Below are 19,210 nucleotides of genomic sequence, written 5' to 3'. Positions count from 1 at the left end.
GGAACATGTGTACACGATATACAGTTATGTTTACTAATAATTTACATTTTAAAAGAATAATATTACATAAGTAGTCGCTAAAATATGTTTTTCTTGCAATAGACTTGCACAAGTTCGTATTTCCAATAACATATACTTGCATTGTCTCTTGGTTGGTCACATAAAAGCGTTTAATTAAGTAAGAATCCCTACTTTATCCAGAGACGTACATACATGCGTGTTCCTGCTTTATCTACAGGGGACATCATATCATATTTAGGATATTTTACCATGCTGTCTGTTGTAGTAAAAGCATTGTTAGTTTAATTAAAACTAAATATAGATGCATATGGATCAGTAGTCCTAATCAAAATAATATATAACAGTATAATAATTATACTTATGAAATCAAATGTTAAGATAAATAAAAAAAATGAAATGACTTTTAACGTGATTTTTATGTTCCTTTATGATTACTGTATGTCCCTGCTTGATAATACCGCTGATAAAAAATAGCGTTTGATACCTCCTGAAATTGGCTACAGACAATTATACAAATAACAGATTAATAGGAACATGTGTGAATTTGCTTGTGTACTCATCACCGTTTGTCAACATGTCACCCGATCACAGCTAAGTAAGTTGTGAATTTTATCACAGGTAAAGTTGCTAGGTTCCTTTCTTCAGTCCTACATGTACCTGTACTGGTATTGTTCAAAGATAGGTAAAACCGTCCATGGCCGGAGTGGGGTGGGGTTGGGGGCGGGGGTTAATATGGTGACATCTTAGCTGGAGGTGGCCAACACTGGGAACTCGACAATCAACGTACATACCGGATGACTCAGGGCATTACAAATTAAACAATTTTATGGTAAATTAGAACGTATTGTGTTTAAAAGTGCCCATTTTCTAATATAAAATGGTGCATTTGTAATAATCAGTTTGAAATTAAAAGCATCCTTGCATGAAATGTCAAGGAAAATATATCATTCAACAGATAGGGCCTAAAACTTCACTAGAAAAAAACAGTATTTAGGACCGTTTTGGTCATTTTGATCCATTGCTTAGTAGCGTGTTAATTTGTGTCTTCCTCATCACGTGAAAGTGCCAGTTTTCTAATATAAAATAAAGTATTTTCTAAACGTCTGACCGATTTGAAATTAAGAAAAACAGTGTATGAAATGTCAAAGAAAATATATGATATCTGATATACACGTCTCTGACTATACTATACTATACTATGCTATACTATACTATACTATACTATACTATACTATTATACTATATACTATACTATACTATACTATACTATACTATTCTATACTATACTATACTATACTATACTATACTATACTATTATACTATACTATACTATACTATACTATACTATACTATACTATACTATACTGTACTGTACTATACTATACTATACTATACTATACTATACTATACTATACTATACTATACTATACTGTACTGTACTGTACTGTACTATACTATACTATACTACTATACTATACTATACTATACTGTACTGTACTATACTGTACTGTACTGTACTGTACTGTACTACTATACTATACTATACTATACTATACTATACTGTACTGTACTGTACTGTACTGTACTGTACTGTACTATACTATACTATTCTATTCTATACTATACTATACTATACTATACTATACTATACTATACTATACTATACTATACTATTATACTATACTATACTATACTATACTATACTATACTATACTGTACTGTACTGTACTGTACTATACTATACTATTCTATTCTATACTATACTATACTATACTATACTATACTATACTATACTATACTATACTATACTATATGGTCCTAAGATAGCTCTGTTGGGGCCATAGGTTACTAAGTTAATTGGACCCTAAGATAGCTATGGTAGGGCCCTAAGGTAGCTATGTTAGGAACCAAGGTTACTATGTTAGGGCTCTAGGTTACTAAGTTAGGGCTCTAGGTTACTAAGTTAGGGCTCTAGGTTACTAAGTTAGGGCTCTAGGTTACTAAGTTAGGGCTCTAGGTTACTATGTTAGGGCTCTAGGTTACTAAGTTAGGGCTCTAGGTTACTAAGTTAGGGCTCTAGGTTACTAAGTTAGGGCCCTAGGTTACTAAGTTAGGGCTCTAGGTTACTATGTTAGGGCTCTAGGTTACTAAGTTAGGGCCCTAGGGTACTAAGTTAGGGCCCTAGGTTACTAAGTTAGGGCTCTAGGTTACTATGTTAGGGCTCTAGGTTACTAAGTTAGGGCTCTAGGTTACTATGTTAGGGCCCTAGGTTACTATGTTAGGGCTCTAGGTTACTATGTTAGGGCTCTAGGTTACTAAGTTAGGGCTCTAGGTTACTAAGTTAGGGCTCTAGGTTACTATGTTAGGGCTCTAGGTTACTAAGTTAGGGCTCTAGGTTACTAAGTTAGGGCTCTAGGTTACTAAGTTAGGGCCCTAGGGTACTAAGTTAGGGCCCTAGGTTACTAAGTTAGGGCTCTAGGTTACTATGTTAGGGCTCTAGGTTACTAAGTTAGGGCCCTAGGGTACTAAGTTAGGGCTCTAGGTTACTAAGTTAGGGCCCTAGGGTACTAAGTTAGGGCCCTAGGTTACTAAGTTAGGGCTCTAGGTTACTATGTTAGGGCTCTAGGTTACTAAGTTAGGGCCCTAGGGTACTATGTTAGGGCTCTAGGTTACTATGTTAGGGCTCTAGGTTACTATGTTAGGGCCCTAGGTTACTATGTTAGGGCCCTAGGTTACTATGTTAGGGCCCTAGGTTACTATGTTAGGGCTCTAGGTTACTATGTTAGGGCCCTAGGTTACTATGTTAGGGATCTAGGTTACTAAGTTAGGGCTCTAGGTTACTAAGTTAGGGCCCTAGGTTTCTTAGTTAGGGCTCTAGGTTACTAAGTTAGGGCGCTAGGTTACTAAGTTAGGGCTCTAGGTTATTAAGTTAGGGCTCTGGGTTACTATGTTAGGGCCCTAGGTTACTAAGTTAGGGCCCTAGGTTACTAAGTTGGGGCTCTAGGTTACTATGTTAGGGTTCTAGTTTACTATGTTAGGGCCCTAGGTTACTAAGTTAGGGCCCTAGGTTACTATGTTAGGGCCCTAGGTTACTAAGTTAGGGCTCTAGGTTACTAAGTTAGGGCCCTAGGTTACTATGTTATGGCCCTAGGTTACTATGTTAGGGCCCTAGGTTACTAAGTTAGGGCTCTAGGTTACTATGTTAGGGCCCTAGGTTACTATGTTAGGGCTCTAGGTTACTATGTTAGGGCCCTAGGTTACTATGTTAGGGCTCTAGGTTACTAAATTACGGGGCCCTAGGTTACTAAGTTAGGGCCCTAGGTTACTATGTTAGGGCCCTAGGTTACTAAGTTAGGGCTCTAGGTTACTAAGTTAGGGCCCTAGGTTACTAAATTACGGGGCCCTAGGTTACTAAGTTAGGGCCCTAGGTTACTATGTTAGGGCCCTAGGTTACTAAGTTAGGGCTCTAGGTTACTAAGTTAGGGCCCTAGGTTACTAAGTTGGGGCTCTAGGTTACTATGTTAGGGTTCTAGGTTACTAAGTTAGGGCCCTAGGTTACTAAGTTAGGGCCCTATGTTACTATGTTAGGGCCCTAGGTTACTATGTTAGGGTTCTAGGTTACTATGTAAGGGCCCTAGGTTACTAAGTTAGGGCCCTAGGTTACTATGTTAGGGCCCTAGGTTACTAAGTTAGGGCCCTAGGTTACTATGTTAGGGCCCTAGGTTACTAAGTTAGGGCCCTAGGTTACTATGTTAGGGCCCTAGGTTACTATATTAGGGCCCTAGGTTACTAAGTTAGGGCCCTAGGTTACTATGTTAGGGCCCTAGGGTACTAAGTTAGGGCCCTAGGTTACTATGTTAGGGCTCTAGGTTACTAAGTTAGGGCCCTAGGTTACTATGTTAGGGCCCTAGGTTACTAAGTTAGGGCCCTAGGTTACTATGTTAGGGCCCTAGGTTACTATGTTAGGGCTCTAGGTTACTATGTTAGGGCCCTAAGTTACTATGTTAGGGCCCTAGGTTACTAAGTTAGGGCCCTAGGTTACTATGTTAGGGCCCTAGGTTACTATGTTAGGGCCCTAGGTTACTAAGTTAGGGCCCTAAGTTACTATGTTAGGGCCCTAGGTTACTAAGTTAGGGCCCTAGGTTACTATGTTAGGGCTCTAGGTTACTATGTTAGGGCCCTAGGTTACTCAGTTAGGGCTCTAGGTTACTAAGTTAGGGCCCTAGGTTACTAAGTTAGGGCCCTAGGTTACTATGTTAGGGCCCTAGGTTACTATGTTAGGGTTCTAGGTTACTATGTTAGGGCCCTAGGTTACTATGTTAGGGTTCTAGGTTACTATGTTAGGGCTCTAGGTTACTATGTTAGGGATCTAGGTTACTATGTAAGGGCCCTAGGTTACTATGTTAGGGCCCTAGGTTACTAAGTTAGGGCCCTAGGTTACTATGTTAGGGCTCTAGGTTACTAAATTACGGGGCCCTAGGTTACTAAGTTAGGGCCCTAGGTTACTATGTTAGGGCTCTAGGTTACTAAGTTAGGGCTCTAGGTTACTAAGTTAGGGCCCTAGGTTACTAAGTTAGGGCCCTAGGTTACTATGTTAGGGCCCTAGGTTACTAAGTTAGGGCCCTAGGTTACTATGTTAGGGCTCTAGGTTACTAAGTTAGGGCTCTAGGTTACTAAGTTAGGGCCCTAGGTTACTATGTTAGGGCTCTAGGTTACTAAGTTAGGGCCCTAGGTTACTTAGTTAGGGCTCTAGGTTACTAAGCTAGGGCTCTAGGTTACTAAGTTAGGGCTCTAGGTTACTATGTTAGGGTTCTAGGTTACTACATGTATGTAAGGGCCCTAGATTACTAAGTTAGGGCTCTAGGTTACTATGTTAGGGTTCTAGGTTACTACATGTATGTAAGGGCCCTAGGTTACTAAGTTAGGGCCCTAGGTTACTAAGTTAGGGCTCTAGGTTACTATGTTAGGGCCCTAGGTTACTAAGTTAGGGCCCTAGGTTACTAAGTTAGGGCCATAACATAGAAACAATTCTTTTTGTGTCCTTAATCAGCCACCGTAGTATGGTCATCTCAATGCTCCAAATAAATTGAATTTTGTGGTGGTCTTATTTTCTGTGTGTACACCCGCTGTACTGGTATTTGTGTTTACTAAACCTCGAAACAGGGTCATCGCTGTAGGACCACGGATGAAACTTTAATATACTAAAAGGTATACCATGCTTTCTCTGAAACGAAAGTCACCACAATGGCGTTCGCACTTTCTCCATTCTTTCTATGTTATGAAGTGGTATATTTTCAAACTTAATAATGCAAAGCATTCCATGTGCAATTTAACTTTGAGTAAACTTCAAAGAAAAATAGAAATCTGAATTAGTGACGTGCTAGTGAATGATGTTCTTTTGACATATTGCAGTACTGTTTGCTGTGAATTCGATGATTACCATTTTTAACAAGAGGACGGACAAAAAGTCCGAGAGGAGCTCAATAATCTGAGAGCCATCGTTTTAACGTTAGGAGAAATTGTATACATTTGATGTTGATTTTATAAAGACTTATTACTGCGGAAGGTAAAACGTATCCATTTGTTAAAAAGTAAGTTGAAATACATCTATTATTAAAAACCAAGACTCATTAGAATTTACCCCGACTTTATATGACTATTAACATAAGTTTCTCCACAAGACTTTATAAACGTCTTCATTTCGATAGTGTTAGTTACTACAGTATAAACTAACGTGGTCGGAATGTATCATTTTGTGTCGGCCTAGCCCTAAATTAAGGAAATAGGCTGTGTGCGCGCTCTAGTAACTGATGTTAATAATACCTCTAGCTCTGTGATCAGTAGAATATAACAAAACTTTACGTTCTATCCCTTCTATGTGTCTATTGTCGAATGTATGGAAATAAATACATGAAACGAACTGTAAATCATCAACTTATTTTATGTCAGATTCAAAATTACAATAAATAAATAAATGAAAATAAATAAATAAATACAATCTAAAATAAAAACGCTATCCCTGTCTATTTTTACATTGTAAATATGTCTACGTTACCACGTGCAATTCACACGTATTTGTCACAGATAACCTTTCGATAAGATATGATTTCACTGTCGCGCGCCCGTCCAAACTTGTACTAATCAGTTTCCTTTGACCCCAACTGCATCTGTATGTTAGAGAGAAGATGCAGTGGCGTAGGAAGTCGTCAAAAAGTGGGGGGGCACAATTTTTTTTAACCTTAAATTTTACGCACTAAACAAATCGTATGCCATCTCCGCAAAATTAGCCAATAATTATCATTTCAACATCCCACGATAATTTTGATAATTTATGTGTACAAAATAAGTTATTTACGCAAATCAGAATATATATATTAAATATAGCAAAACATGAATCACCAGGCCCGGCCAGGATTATTTTCGAAAGGGCGGGGGGGGGGGGGGGGGGGGGGGGGTCCAGTAATTTGGTAATAATGCGAGCGCCATAGGCGCGATCCGATTTTTTTTGTGGGGTCCGAGGGGCCGCCCAGCGGGTCCAGGGCAGCGCCCTGATATGGGGTTCAAGAGGGTGTAAGCCTCCGCGGAAAATGAATATAGCACATTTCCAATAATTCGGGATCAGGCGCGGATCCAGGAGTTTTGGAAAGGGGGTTCCAGTAATTAAGTGATCAAGCGAGCGCCGTAGGCGCGAGACGATTTTTTTTCCTTTTTGCGAGAGGTCTGGGGGCCGCCCAGCGGGTCCCAGGGTGACGAAGCCCCCCTGTAGATCTGCAATCGAAAGGGGGGGGGGCAGTAATTTAGTGATAAAGCGAGCGCCATAGGCGCGAGCCGATTTTTTTTTGTGTATTTTCTCGTACCTGTCGGTAATTAGTATCACTCTATTCACGTTAAAACCGCGCATTCTTCTTCATGTTGTGTTTCTGTCTTTTTCTCATTATGAACTCAATTAACTTCACAAATTATCATCAACTTATTGAATCTATGTGATGAAGTTAAGCAAAATTGCGTATTAAGATATAAATATTGACTTACCAGGCTATTGCAGACGACCGACACACAGGTCTGAGGATTGATATACTAGTATAAAAGTCGGAATGTTCCGGATGTACAAGATATAATTTTTATCGTTGCCTTCAAGAAAACATTATCGGTTCGGAAATATACATATATTTATCGAAATGAATATATAAATTCGCGTTTTATCCCCTTTTTTAGATTTTGGATGTCAAAAAGTGGGGGGGCAAAAAGATATGTTTGCCCCCCCCCCCCCCCCCCCCCACTGAAAAAAGTGGGGGGGCAATTGCCCCCCCCTGCCCCCCCGCTTCCTACGCCACTGAGATGTCTCCCCAGAAATCTGTCAAAAAGTCTAAAGTCCAGAGGAAACTCGGGCTAGAATATTTGATGGCGTTTTTGGAGAGTGGAGACAGAGACATATATACAGAGAGATTAGTAACATCGCTATTTCCCCGTACACATAGTGGCTCCCTTTATTCGTGACCACTCAAGCATATCCCTTATCGAGAGCGTCCTGTCTCCTATCAAACACACGCGAGCGCAGGTAAATCGGGCTATGCGCATGTGTGTATCGTAGTATTGGAACTTATTCGACATGTTCTGGTTAATCCGCCATTACGTCAGACCAAAACATCGTCAATTTTAAATACACACAGAAAGCACATCGTTTTATTTTGGCCACTACAAAAGTTACCACATTAACCAAAAACTATCATACTTATGGGATATAGTCTTATTGATCATGCACATTGTTGCCATTTATCCGTATTGTCTAAAATCCATTGGGTCCTATTCGACATGTCCAAGTTTGTAAATAGCCGCCATTACGTCAGACCAAAACATCGTCAATTTTAAACGCACACAAAAAGCACATCGTTTTATTTTGGCCACTAAAATAGTTACCACATTAACCAAAAACTATCAAACTTATGGGATATAGTCTTATTGATCATGCATATTGTTGTCATTTATCCGTATTTTCGAAAATCCATTGGGTCCTATTCGACATGTCCAAGTTTGTAATTAAGCCGCCATTACGTCCGACCAAAACATCGTCAATTTTAAACGCACACAAAAAGCACATTGTTTTATCTAGACCACTACAAAAGTTACCACATTAACCAAAAACTATCATACTTATGGAATGTGGTCTTGATTATCATGCACATTGTTGTCATTTATCCGTATTCTCGAAAACCCCATAGGGACTTTTCGAAAATTGGAGATTCCCGCCGATCTTTCCTGCGTTGTGCTTGACTTTCATACTCAAAATACAAACACTTGGACAGCAAATTGTGATATATTTCATATTGATGACACTTCTGCACTTTGATATTAATAAAATTAAAGCACATTATTTTTTTTTTTTTGTATTTATTTTATTTTTCAAGTTTTTTTCAGCATAGTAAAAACATAAATATAACACATACACTTACACTCGCACATAAGATCATAATCACATCACATATATGATATCATCATTATCATCGATATCATCATCATAGTTCATTATATCATCCTTTTCATGCTACACATTCAATTCCTTTACACACATTAATTCTTAAATATTTAACATACAATGTAGTGACCACACCTATACCTACAGTGTACATCATCACGATCATCATCATGATAATCATCATCATCATCATCCACCACTCAATATATCACAATCAACATATATATACTATACAATAAATTACATGCAATAATTATCTCACATAGTGATAATCATCATCATCATCATCATCACTCGATATATCACCATTTTCATTTCATGCTATACAATATTCAGTTACATACACTAACTATCTCAGAAATAGTGACCAAAAACACTATCATCATCACACATACATCATCATCATCATCATCATCATGCAAAATAATCATATATATTTGTCATATCATCAACATCATCAACATCATCCTATATCCTTATTATCATTTTCCTCATATATATTCATTATGATATCGTCATCATTACATATATATATAATTAGTAAAATAACAAAATCATCATCATCCACACGTTTACATTATGACAGTATATCATCAACATACACACATTCTCCATACCCTCACAAAATCATCACATCCATTCCACAACAAAAAAAAACAACGAGAGAGAGAGAGAGAGAGAGAGCAAGAGAGAGAGAAGATAGACCGGGCTAGAAATGAGACTTACCAAACAAATATGTCAAATAAAACCGTAAAAAATAATTGTCATAGATATTTATCTTACATAGCTATATCAATTGAATCTAGGGTCTCCAGGGAAAGTAAGTAGAGAAACATAAAAAAAAAAAAAAAAAAAAAAGAAGAATAGGATATAATACACTGGACACCATATATCAATTCAGAAAAAACTGTCCGCCAATTCTAATAATTTTCCCCACTTTCTCCATTCTTTGTCAAAGTTCTGCTGTACCTGGTCACCTTGGCTATTAGCAATATATTTTTGAATGATATAGAAATCTTTAATAGAATTAATCAGAGCATGTGGACTTAATGTTTTATGTAGACACCTTGTCTTGTATATATAAAACTTAATCATAATCAAAATTTCATTATCCAGTCTATTTGTTGTAATATTCATATTTTTTACAAAAACACCAAAAAGGAAACTTTTTTTGTTAAATTGGAAAGGAATAAAGAGAGCATCAAGTAGTGTTTCTACACTTTGCAAAAATCTTTGTGTTTCTCGACATTCCCATAAAATATGAATAATCGTTTCTCGCTCTAAATTACATAGATTACATACTGGACTATTCACCAGGCCTATTTTAAACATGAGAGCATTTGTTGTTAGTATATGTTGAACTATTCTGTATTGAAACCATTGTAGTTTTGTGTTTTTTGTAACCCTAAAAGGAGTTCCATAAATGTCTGACCAATTCAATTCACCATCTTCAAAAACTTCCTCCCATTTTCTCCTACCTCTAGAAATAATACTATTTTTAACCATCAGATTATATAGATCCTTAGTCCCTTTCACACTTTTCAGGAGTAGTAATATATTATTAGGAATGATTGGGTAGACTATTAACTGTTTTTCAAAGTTCATCTTTGCTAAGTATGTTCTGACAGCAGCAATCACACCCTGATATTGGAGAAAGTTAGTGTTTATTTGGTAGATCTCAGTAAATTCTTGAAATGAGTAGAAAGTGCTCGTACTGTGATTTTTTACCAGATCATTAACTATTGTTACTCCTCTATTGTACCAAACTTTGTAAAAAATCGTTTTTTTCCCAATAACTAAATTTCTATTATACCATAATGGCATGGTCAGTATGAGGCTTTCCTGTTTTTCCCTTACCATATCCGAATTATTGAACCGTATCCATGCTTTAAACACATCCTTCCAAAACTTGTTTTTACATTTATTCTGACATTCCTGAATATAACCACTGCCACAATTAGATAGCTTATGTAAGTCTGAGTGTGTCTTAAAAATAGCTTGCCACTTGCATGTTTTCTTATATAACCTTCTCACCCAACCTAATTTCAATGAGTCTATAAACAATCTTACATTTACCATTTTAAGACCCCCTTCATAATAATTCTGGGTTGCGACATCTCTCTTTATTTTGTCAGCCCTACTGTTCCATAAAAATGCGAAAAGAATTGAGTTAAGCTCCTGCAGAATTAATTCATCAGGGTTTGGCAAGGAAATAAACAGATGATTACATTATTGGATCTTGGTGATGATTTCAAATAGAAATTATCTATAATTATGCGTCTGGTTTTCAAGTTTTCTCCAATATGGCGTCTAGTGAAGACTGAACCGAGCGACCGCAAAGGATTGTGCGAAGGTCAGGGGCCACTATGTAAACACAAGGGCAAATAGAGAGCTGCCAATCTCTCTGTATATATGTCTCTGGTGGAGAGAACAACCAAATGACGATATTTGACGATATTTGTTGGTTTACTAACAAAACAATGCACAGAGAAGAATCCACTTCGAAGATTTCATACAAATTAAGACGTTAAACTTTTTCACAAAAATATGCGTTGTTATATGGCTGCTTGTCAAGTGGTCGTCTGCTAGGTAACACAACTTCTTCACGTACAGTTAACGTCAATGCATAATTTTGTTACGAAAAGGAAATGTTTTTTATGAATACTTCCGTTTCCGTTTTGAAATGAAATTATATGAACTACAATAATGCAATCAATTTCACGTTTTACTGAGTGTAATTTTGCGGGGACATGCGATATTGTGTAAAATGTAATAGCTCTCTGAACAGGGTTATCGACGAATACATCAAGCAATTAACCAGGATCGTCATACCATTTTGTCTCGTTTTGAAATGACATTATATGAACTGATCAAGTCCACGCCTTAATCAGAGTTCTATTTTGTGAGGACATGCGATGTTGTGTAGGCCTATAATGTAATCTAAAATTTGTTTTCTGACTCGAACACCCAATCAGGATTTTTTTGATTTACAACCTTGACAATCAGTCAGTTGACCTCTTGTTTGATTACGACCAATTATGCATCCAAAATATTCTAACAAAATGTTGAATGTTGCATTTTATTAACAAATGCATTGATTGTTCATAGGAAAAGAACAAGGGATCAAAATATAGCAAGAGGCCAATGGACCTTATCGGTCACCCGAGTCTTAAACTTGGAACTATCTTCGATGCTTTTACATTGTACTAGTATTACTAAACAGTTCCTAAATAAATAAAAGTTATATGTATAGAGTAAAATTTCGCCCCTCCCAATAATTCCAACCAATTTCGATCATTTCCAATAGAAATGAAATAAGACCCTTCAATTCATTAAGAGTATTTGAGTCTAGAGACGATTTATAAAATTTCAGTCAATTTGACCCAAAACATGGGATTTCCATCCAGGAAATGATCTCCGATTCGTGGTCGATCTGTTTTACCTGTGTTTTTTGTTTTGTTTTTTTCTCTTCACTTCCGTTCTTTGACAAGTCATTTAATCACTGTGATCTTGAATGTTGATGGCCAATGTCAACTACTTGCATAACAATTGCAGCCTGCAACTCATGCTGAAGATGTGCTGATTATCAAGGTTGCATGTGTAAGAGTGATGGAAGAAAAGCATTTGAATTGCAATTTTTTGGATAATTTTGAATTTTGGTTGGAAAACATTCTTCAACGTGCCATATCTGCATCATTTTTGATGATTTTGATTTTACACATTGCACACCCCTTCATAAAAGAATGCTTTTCAAAAAACGACCCAAACATACCATTTTGAAAGAATTATGAACTTTTTGATCGTTTGACCTCTGTGACCTTGAATATGTAGCCAACCATGGATTCTGTCAATGTACCAATAAAGGAGCAGAAACCTTTTATGTCTGACTGGAAAAACTTGACTGTTTTCCAAGTTCCATATCTCTGTCATATTTTCATCTGATGTTCATAAAACTTGCACATTCTGTTTCAGTGGATCATGTTCTTTTGTATGTCAATGTGGTGAATTTGAGATTTTATTTTTGGCCTTCTTTTGATCCCCTTTTGACCCCATAGCAAGGCCTTGACTTCGACAAATTCTCTGATAACATGTCAAAGAAAAGTAAGGCTGACCAAGTGTTAACCTATTTCCAATGGAAATGGAAAAAATCATGAAATGTGAGTTTGCTATATAAACTATAGTAAAATGTACCCCCTCCCTTGGGAGGAATGTGAAATCCAGGAGCCATGAAATTTATAATTTTGATAAAGCACCTTGGGAACCCTCCATCTATGAAAAGTAATTGATTCTACAATATCTGGGTCATGAGAAGAAGATTTTTACATATATCGGCCAATTTGACACCTTTAACCTTTGCCCCTGAGGTAGACTTTAGCCCAGTAAAGTTTCGGCAAAATTTCATCAAAAATGGTTCAGGAGTTTTGGAGAAGTCGAGAACGTGAAAATGCTAACTAGCGATAGATGAAGCCAGATTAAAAAAAGGTCACTGAGCTTTGCTCAGGTGACCTTAAAAGTTTAGCATTTGAGTGGTCACATGTCTAGGTTGAAACTGGCATCTCTTAACTAGTAAATATTTTGTCTTCATGTTATGAAAGAGGTCTGTTTAAAATCAAGTAAGTGATCTAACCAAATGTCATTGGATCAAAGGTCAATGTCAAACCATATATCTCTTAACCGATGAAAATTCAAACGGAAATATGTATATAGAATGAAGTTCACTGCACTCAAGAAATAAGTCATGTGGTCATTGAAGTATAGTTGGTAGGGTTCAAAGAAAACATCAGATCATCAAAGGTCAAAGGTCAAGATCAAATTTCATATCCATCTAATCATTGTGTACAGATAAAGCTGGTGGTAATCTAGCCATATAGTTTCCTCAGTCCCCTGAACCTGGGTAATGTCTTGTCAAGGTAAAATTGTGTATCTTTTCTATTTTTCTATTTTGATAGACAGAAAAGTATTGATTATGATTAGCACATATATTTCTGGTCCATATTCCTAAACTATTTTCAGCTCTGATATAAAAATCAGTTTTGCTGTTCTTTCATTTATATATATATATATATATATATATATATAATTTTTTGGCAGATTTACTAGTAAGACATTTTTTCAATTCTAGAAAAAAATCTTCCAAAGAACAAAATTGCAATTGCAAATGTTATCTGTTAATTAATGTGTTAATTTCAATATTTTTGTTCATAAATGTTATAGAAAATTAGCATTTCAATAAAAAAAAAGTAAATAAAGTAATCATGCACGAAAGATTTTTTTGTAGAATCCACTGAAGTCAAATTTCTAATGTAAACATCACTAAACAAGTGAGAATGTGTAATGAAGCTTTTTATTTCAAATATGCGGCTATACAAGGGTACAAACATGGACCTACAGAGGGAAGTAGAGAGATGCACAAATATATAGGTATCTATTACATATCTCATCAGGAGGGAGTACATTAATCAATCATAAAAATCAATTCCCTTTAATTTCATCATATTCATTTTTCTCAATTTTAAAAATTTCATCTGTATGTTTCAATTGATGCAAAGTCTGGAATTATTTCAATTTAGAGACCTAGCTATACATAAACAGCACAAATCTTTCATATTTTCTCAACCAATTTTCCAAGATTATTGTTCATGTGATGTGGAAATTAGCAGATATTCAAACATACAAAAAATTACAGACTTTGCATCTTTGCATCATAAATACAATCATTAATCTATACCATACCAGAGCAAACATTTCTCCAGAAAATCATATTATTTTGGTTTACGATATATATTAATCATATCAATTTAAGTACATTGTAGTAAGTCAAATTTGATCTAAGTACAACGTGAGCATGCCACACGAAGAAAAAACATCAGAAAAGATTCAATCATAATTCATTAATCAATGATTGACTTACTTTTCTTTCCTAAAATCTCATTTGAAATAATCCATGCACATTCTACCTTTGACCTTATTTAGTAAGTTATCTCCCTTCATGATCAAGTTGTCTCCCTTGAGATTATTTGCTCATTAATTCATATAATCACACAGATTTGAAAGTAATCTCACTCCAATGTTCACTTGTTTGCCAACAGATTTTGTCCATATGAACTAGAGGGCCAGTTCTAGTTCATTGCACAAAATGCTGATCAGTTCACACACATGTTAGCAACATTGTAAATGCTATCCAATCATTCCTACACATTCTATCCTTGTCGGTAAGTCAGTGCCGGGGTATCCACTCTTGAATATAACGAAATCTATTGGTTTATGGAAGAACCACAAAGGAGATATTCATGTTACCTGAAAGCACATGGTTTATTTGATTGGGGTCCTTAATTAATGGTGGTATTCTTAATGTTAAGTCTGTGTATATACGAGTCTCATTTCCATTTCTAGGATACATAAAACAAAAATATGAAAATTTCTTAATAAACAGAAAACGTGAATTTAAATGAGAACAAACGAAGACCTGTACATAAAATGTAGATATAAATTATCAATGAAGCTTGGCATTCATTGTAGACAAAATATGTAAACCATTAACAAACATGATAAAGGAGCTAATTAAGGACAGCAAGGCTCCCAAACTCTCAAAACTGTAAATATGAGTACTTAAGTACTGCAACAGTTCATGCAAACAGTAGTATTCTACAATTATACATATTTGGAAAGCATGGTGAATTAATGAAATTAAAAATATACAGATCCATGATCTTCCTCTCCTAAATGTCATACCAGATCACTGAGGGCACATGTACAGCGTGTCCTCATTCATTTGGACATAGACGGGTGAAATTTCCACAAACTGATTTCCTACTTTTATAATGGGAACATAAACATGACATTCTTATTACATTTCTTTTTCCAAATGCAATCAAATATAGAGCTAAGGCTCAACATCATCAACTACATAGCAAGCATTATAATCGTTCATAAAGCCAAGAATATTGACTTCTTGATTTCTTCCCTTGAACCATTCACATTGAAACAAACTCTTACAAATATGCTTTATACATTAGTTTCAAACATGTTTCCAAAAATTAATCTGCACTTTTTTTTTCATGAACCGTTAAGGTAAGCTTTAACAAAATTCATTTGTGTGCGAAAATGCAAACCAGGCATAAATGTCATTTTGCGAAAAGTTAAGCCTTATGTAGATGATCTCATGGAGCTTTGATGACTGTTCAATGTTCTTGAAAATGTGTTATTACACGTCGTGTTCAAGGGCTTTGGAGGTAGGCTCCTTTTCACCTCCATGTTCCATGAACTGGTCGATAATTTGTCGCATGCTGTCGCGGAGCTCCTCTGGGGGTTCGTTGTCCTGTTGGACTCGCGATTCCTCCGTGACAAATGTCTGTTCCTGTCCATCCTTCATCACTGTCTTAGTGTGAATCTGTTTCTTCATGTACAGCCTATAATATCAAAATAATCTTGTCACCTGTGAGGAATGATTAAGAATATGTACCAAAGTAGATTTGATCCTCCCCAAACACAGACATATTGATTCTTTTCTGTCTTCACCTATAGGTCAAAGAGAAGCCCTGAAGTAACCATCATAAAACATACCCACTCCCCTACACAGGTTATAAAAGATAATAACTTCCAGCTGTTCTTGGGCTTGTTTCTTTTCCTTTCCTTATGAAGCATTTCCAGCTCTTTAAATCTAGGAATCTTTTTGAACAATCTTACAGATTTATTTTGTAGAGGGCGTACTATATAATGACTTAACACCAGAAAGTATAAGAAACAGGAATCTATTTGGATTTCCGTGGGAAATAAGACATTTAAATCATTTATGTGGGCCTTACCCAGGTTATGTTAATTTACAATGAAATGAAATTCTCTATAATTGTATAGATGTATTTCAAAATTACTGTGTATACATAATAATATCCACACTAAAATAATTCTGAATACAAATATTTTTTAAATGAACTTGAGAGTTAAGGATTTTCCTGGTAACTAAAATTTTAAATTCTTTGTAAAAACAAAATAAAAAGCATACCTGGCTGACCCCTCATCAGCTCCTTCGGCTCCTTGGGTTTCTGGGTCTTCTACAAGGAAAAAAACATGGCTGACATGAGAATTAACATACACAGGGATGTATTTTCAAAAATCAAAATATTCCTGAATTGGCTGGGTCAAACGAATGGTGGATTAAAATTATTCTCTTCATTTACATATCAATGAATCAAGATGGTAATGTCTGATTGTTATAATACATATATGGTTTTTTGATCAACCACATGACAAGGTCAATGTTGCTTGAAAAAAGTTTGATTACATTTTATTGTACAAAAGATGACCCTTTATACTTACCTAGCACTTTTTACATACATAAACATCATTACTTGTTTGGGGTTTACATACTAGTATATACCTGTCACTTGAATATCTACTTCACATATTGTACAAACAAAAGTAGACATTATTCCATAGTGGAAACAACTTTGTGATTCACCAGCATGAATTATATTTTTCTCGTGTATATTTCCATAACTTTCCAGCACTGGCTCCCACTGGGTAACTTTTTGTCAAATAGGCCATATTAAAAATCAAAACTTACGTCTCAACCATATTTCACTGTACACAAACTTATGCAACTCCTGGAGTAATATCATGTAAAGGGAACCAAATCTCCCCAGTATAAATAAACACTTCCGGTCACAACAATTTGTCATAGTACAACACAAAATATACAGAAAAAAGAATGAACAAAAATGAAAACCATAAAAGTGTGAAAACAGAATTAAAATGTCACAACACACAAAAAAATTCATAACCTTGACCTTTCATCCAATCAAAATTTCATCTTTTGTAGCTCAATTTATTAGACTTGTCCAAGTATGTGACACTTATATGTAATTCTGGGATGTTGAACGGTGTGAAGTAATTATGAAGTACACACTATGATTCTTTATGTATACATCACTATGGGCAAAAGTTTTGTTTGGTTTATTTTGTTTAATGTCCTATTAACAGCCAGGGTCATTTAAGGACGTGCCTAGTTTTGGGGGTGGAGGAAAGCTGGAGTACCCGGAGAAAAACCACGACCTACGGTCAGTACCAGGCAACTGCCCCACATGGTTTACAAACTCGCAATCCTGAGGTGAAGGGCTAGTGATAAAGTGTCGGGACACCTTAACCACTCAGCCACCGCGGCAAAAGCCACATCATCAAGTTAAGATATACTTTATTACTATCCCACAATAATGAGTTATCTACTGAAGTGTACCATATACACACATTCTGACAAACTCTGCATACCTTAAAACACAGAAAAGACAAATCTTAAACTACAGTAAACTAATGAGCATACATTATCAAAATGAAAGAGTTTTATTCAAGGGAGAATACTCCAAGTAAAAAAAAAGAAAGCCTCACGGGCCTAATGGTCACTTCAGTTAATCTAAAATATTTTAGTCTATTTGCCCTTTTTGGCCCTACCCATCAGTCCCAGGGGGAACTCCCAATCTAGATTTGACCAGGAACTCGTATTATGTATCCAAGTGTTTTCTTACCGTTCAGCATCAGTAATGAAACAGCATCAGCACAATAACAAAAATAAAACAATCGACTAATTGTAACATCAATAACCATGAAATCAAAGTTAGTATACCTAATGACAAAATCTATAAACATAAAACATACCAGGTATATGCATATACCATGTGGTATCTACCTAAAATTGATTAACGTACATCTACCTGAACATAAATGTATGCAGAATAGTGGTTAATCAATGTATTGCTGAAATACTATCAACCAATGTATTTGAGTAAGAAGATTTTTGTCTCCTTCTTACTTAAAGCCTAAATTTTTTTTGGAATCCTGAAATATATGCTATCATTTTGAATCAATACTATCGACAATATTTTTATAAAGTGTGGTTATTTTTTCCATCATTTTAACAAGCATCTTCCAGAAAGTGACTGGCTATACATATATTGAGTAACAAGGCCCAGGTTGGTGACTGGCTTTACATATATATGTATCTCTGCTATCCCTATCACAGCTACTGTGAATAGATACAGGGCATTAAACTGACCTTGGCTTTTCCTCTTAAATCAATAAAAACACTCTCATCAACCTTATCTGTGATCAGTAGTGACAGTATGAAAAATGGCACGAAAGAAACTGAATTAACACAACATCTGGGATGGAGAGAACATCTCCACTCTCTCGCCCACACCTACTGGAGTGAGGGATAACGTCTCCACTCTCTCGCCCACACCTACGGCAGTGAGGGATAACGTCTCCACTCTCTCGCCTACACCTACGGCAGTGAGGGATAATGTCTCCACTTTCTCGCCCACACCTACTGGAGAGAGGGATAACGTCTTCACTCTCTCGCCCACACCTACGGCACTGAGGGATAACGTCTCCACTCTCTCGCCTACACCTACGGCAGTGAGGGATAATGTCTCACTCTCTCGCCCACACCTACTGGAGAGAGGGATAACGTCTTCACTCTCTCGCCCACACCTACTGGAGTGAGGGATAACGTCTCACTCTCTCGCCCACACCTACTGGAGTGAGGGATAACGTCTCCACTCTCTCGCCCACACCTACTGGAGTGTGGGATAACGTCTCCATTCTCTCGCCCACACCTACTGGAGTGAGGGATAACTTCTCCACTCTCTTGCCCACACCTACTGGAGTGAGGGATAACATCTCCACTCTCTTGCCCACACCTACTGGAGTGAGGGATAACGTCTC

General features: G+C 36.4%; 1 protein-coding gene across 1 annotated transcript in view; it reads right to left on the bottom strand.

Moving 5' to 3' along the window:
- Positions 1-13,819: 13,819 nt before the first annotated feature.
- Positions 13,820-19,210, bottom strand: part of LOC117341927 (titin-like) — a 234,759-nt gene continuing 229,368 nt past the window's right edge. The window contains 2 exon segments of the mRNA XM_033903835.1: positions 13,820-15,903; positions 16,497-16,545. Coding sequence (XP_033759726.1) covers positions 15,699-15,903; positions 16,497-16,545 — 254 coding nt within the window. The 3' untranslated portion in view covers positions 13,820-15,698.

This window comes from Pecten maximus, chromosome 1 (genome assembly GCF_902652985.1).
Source record: "Pecten maximus chromosome 1, xPecMax1.1, whole genome shotgun sequence".
Classification (NCBI taxonomy): Eukaryota; Metazoa; Mollusca; class Bivalvia; order Pectinida; family Pectinidae; genus Pecten; species Pecten maximus.
This window is presented reverse-complemented; position numbering and strand designations above follow the sequence as displayed.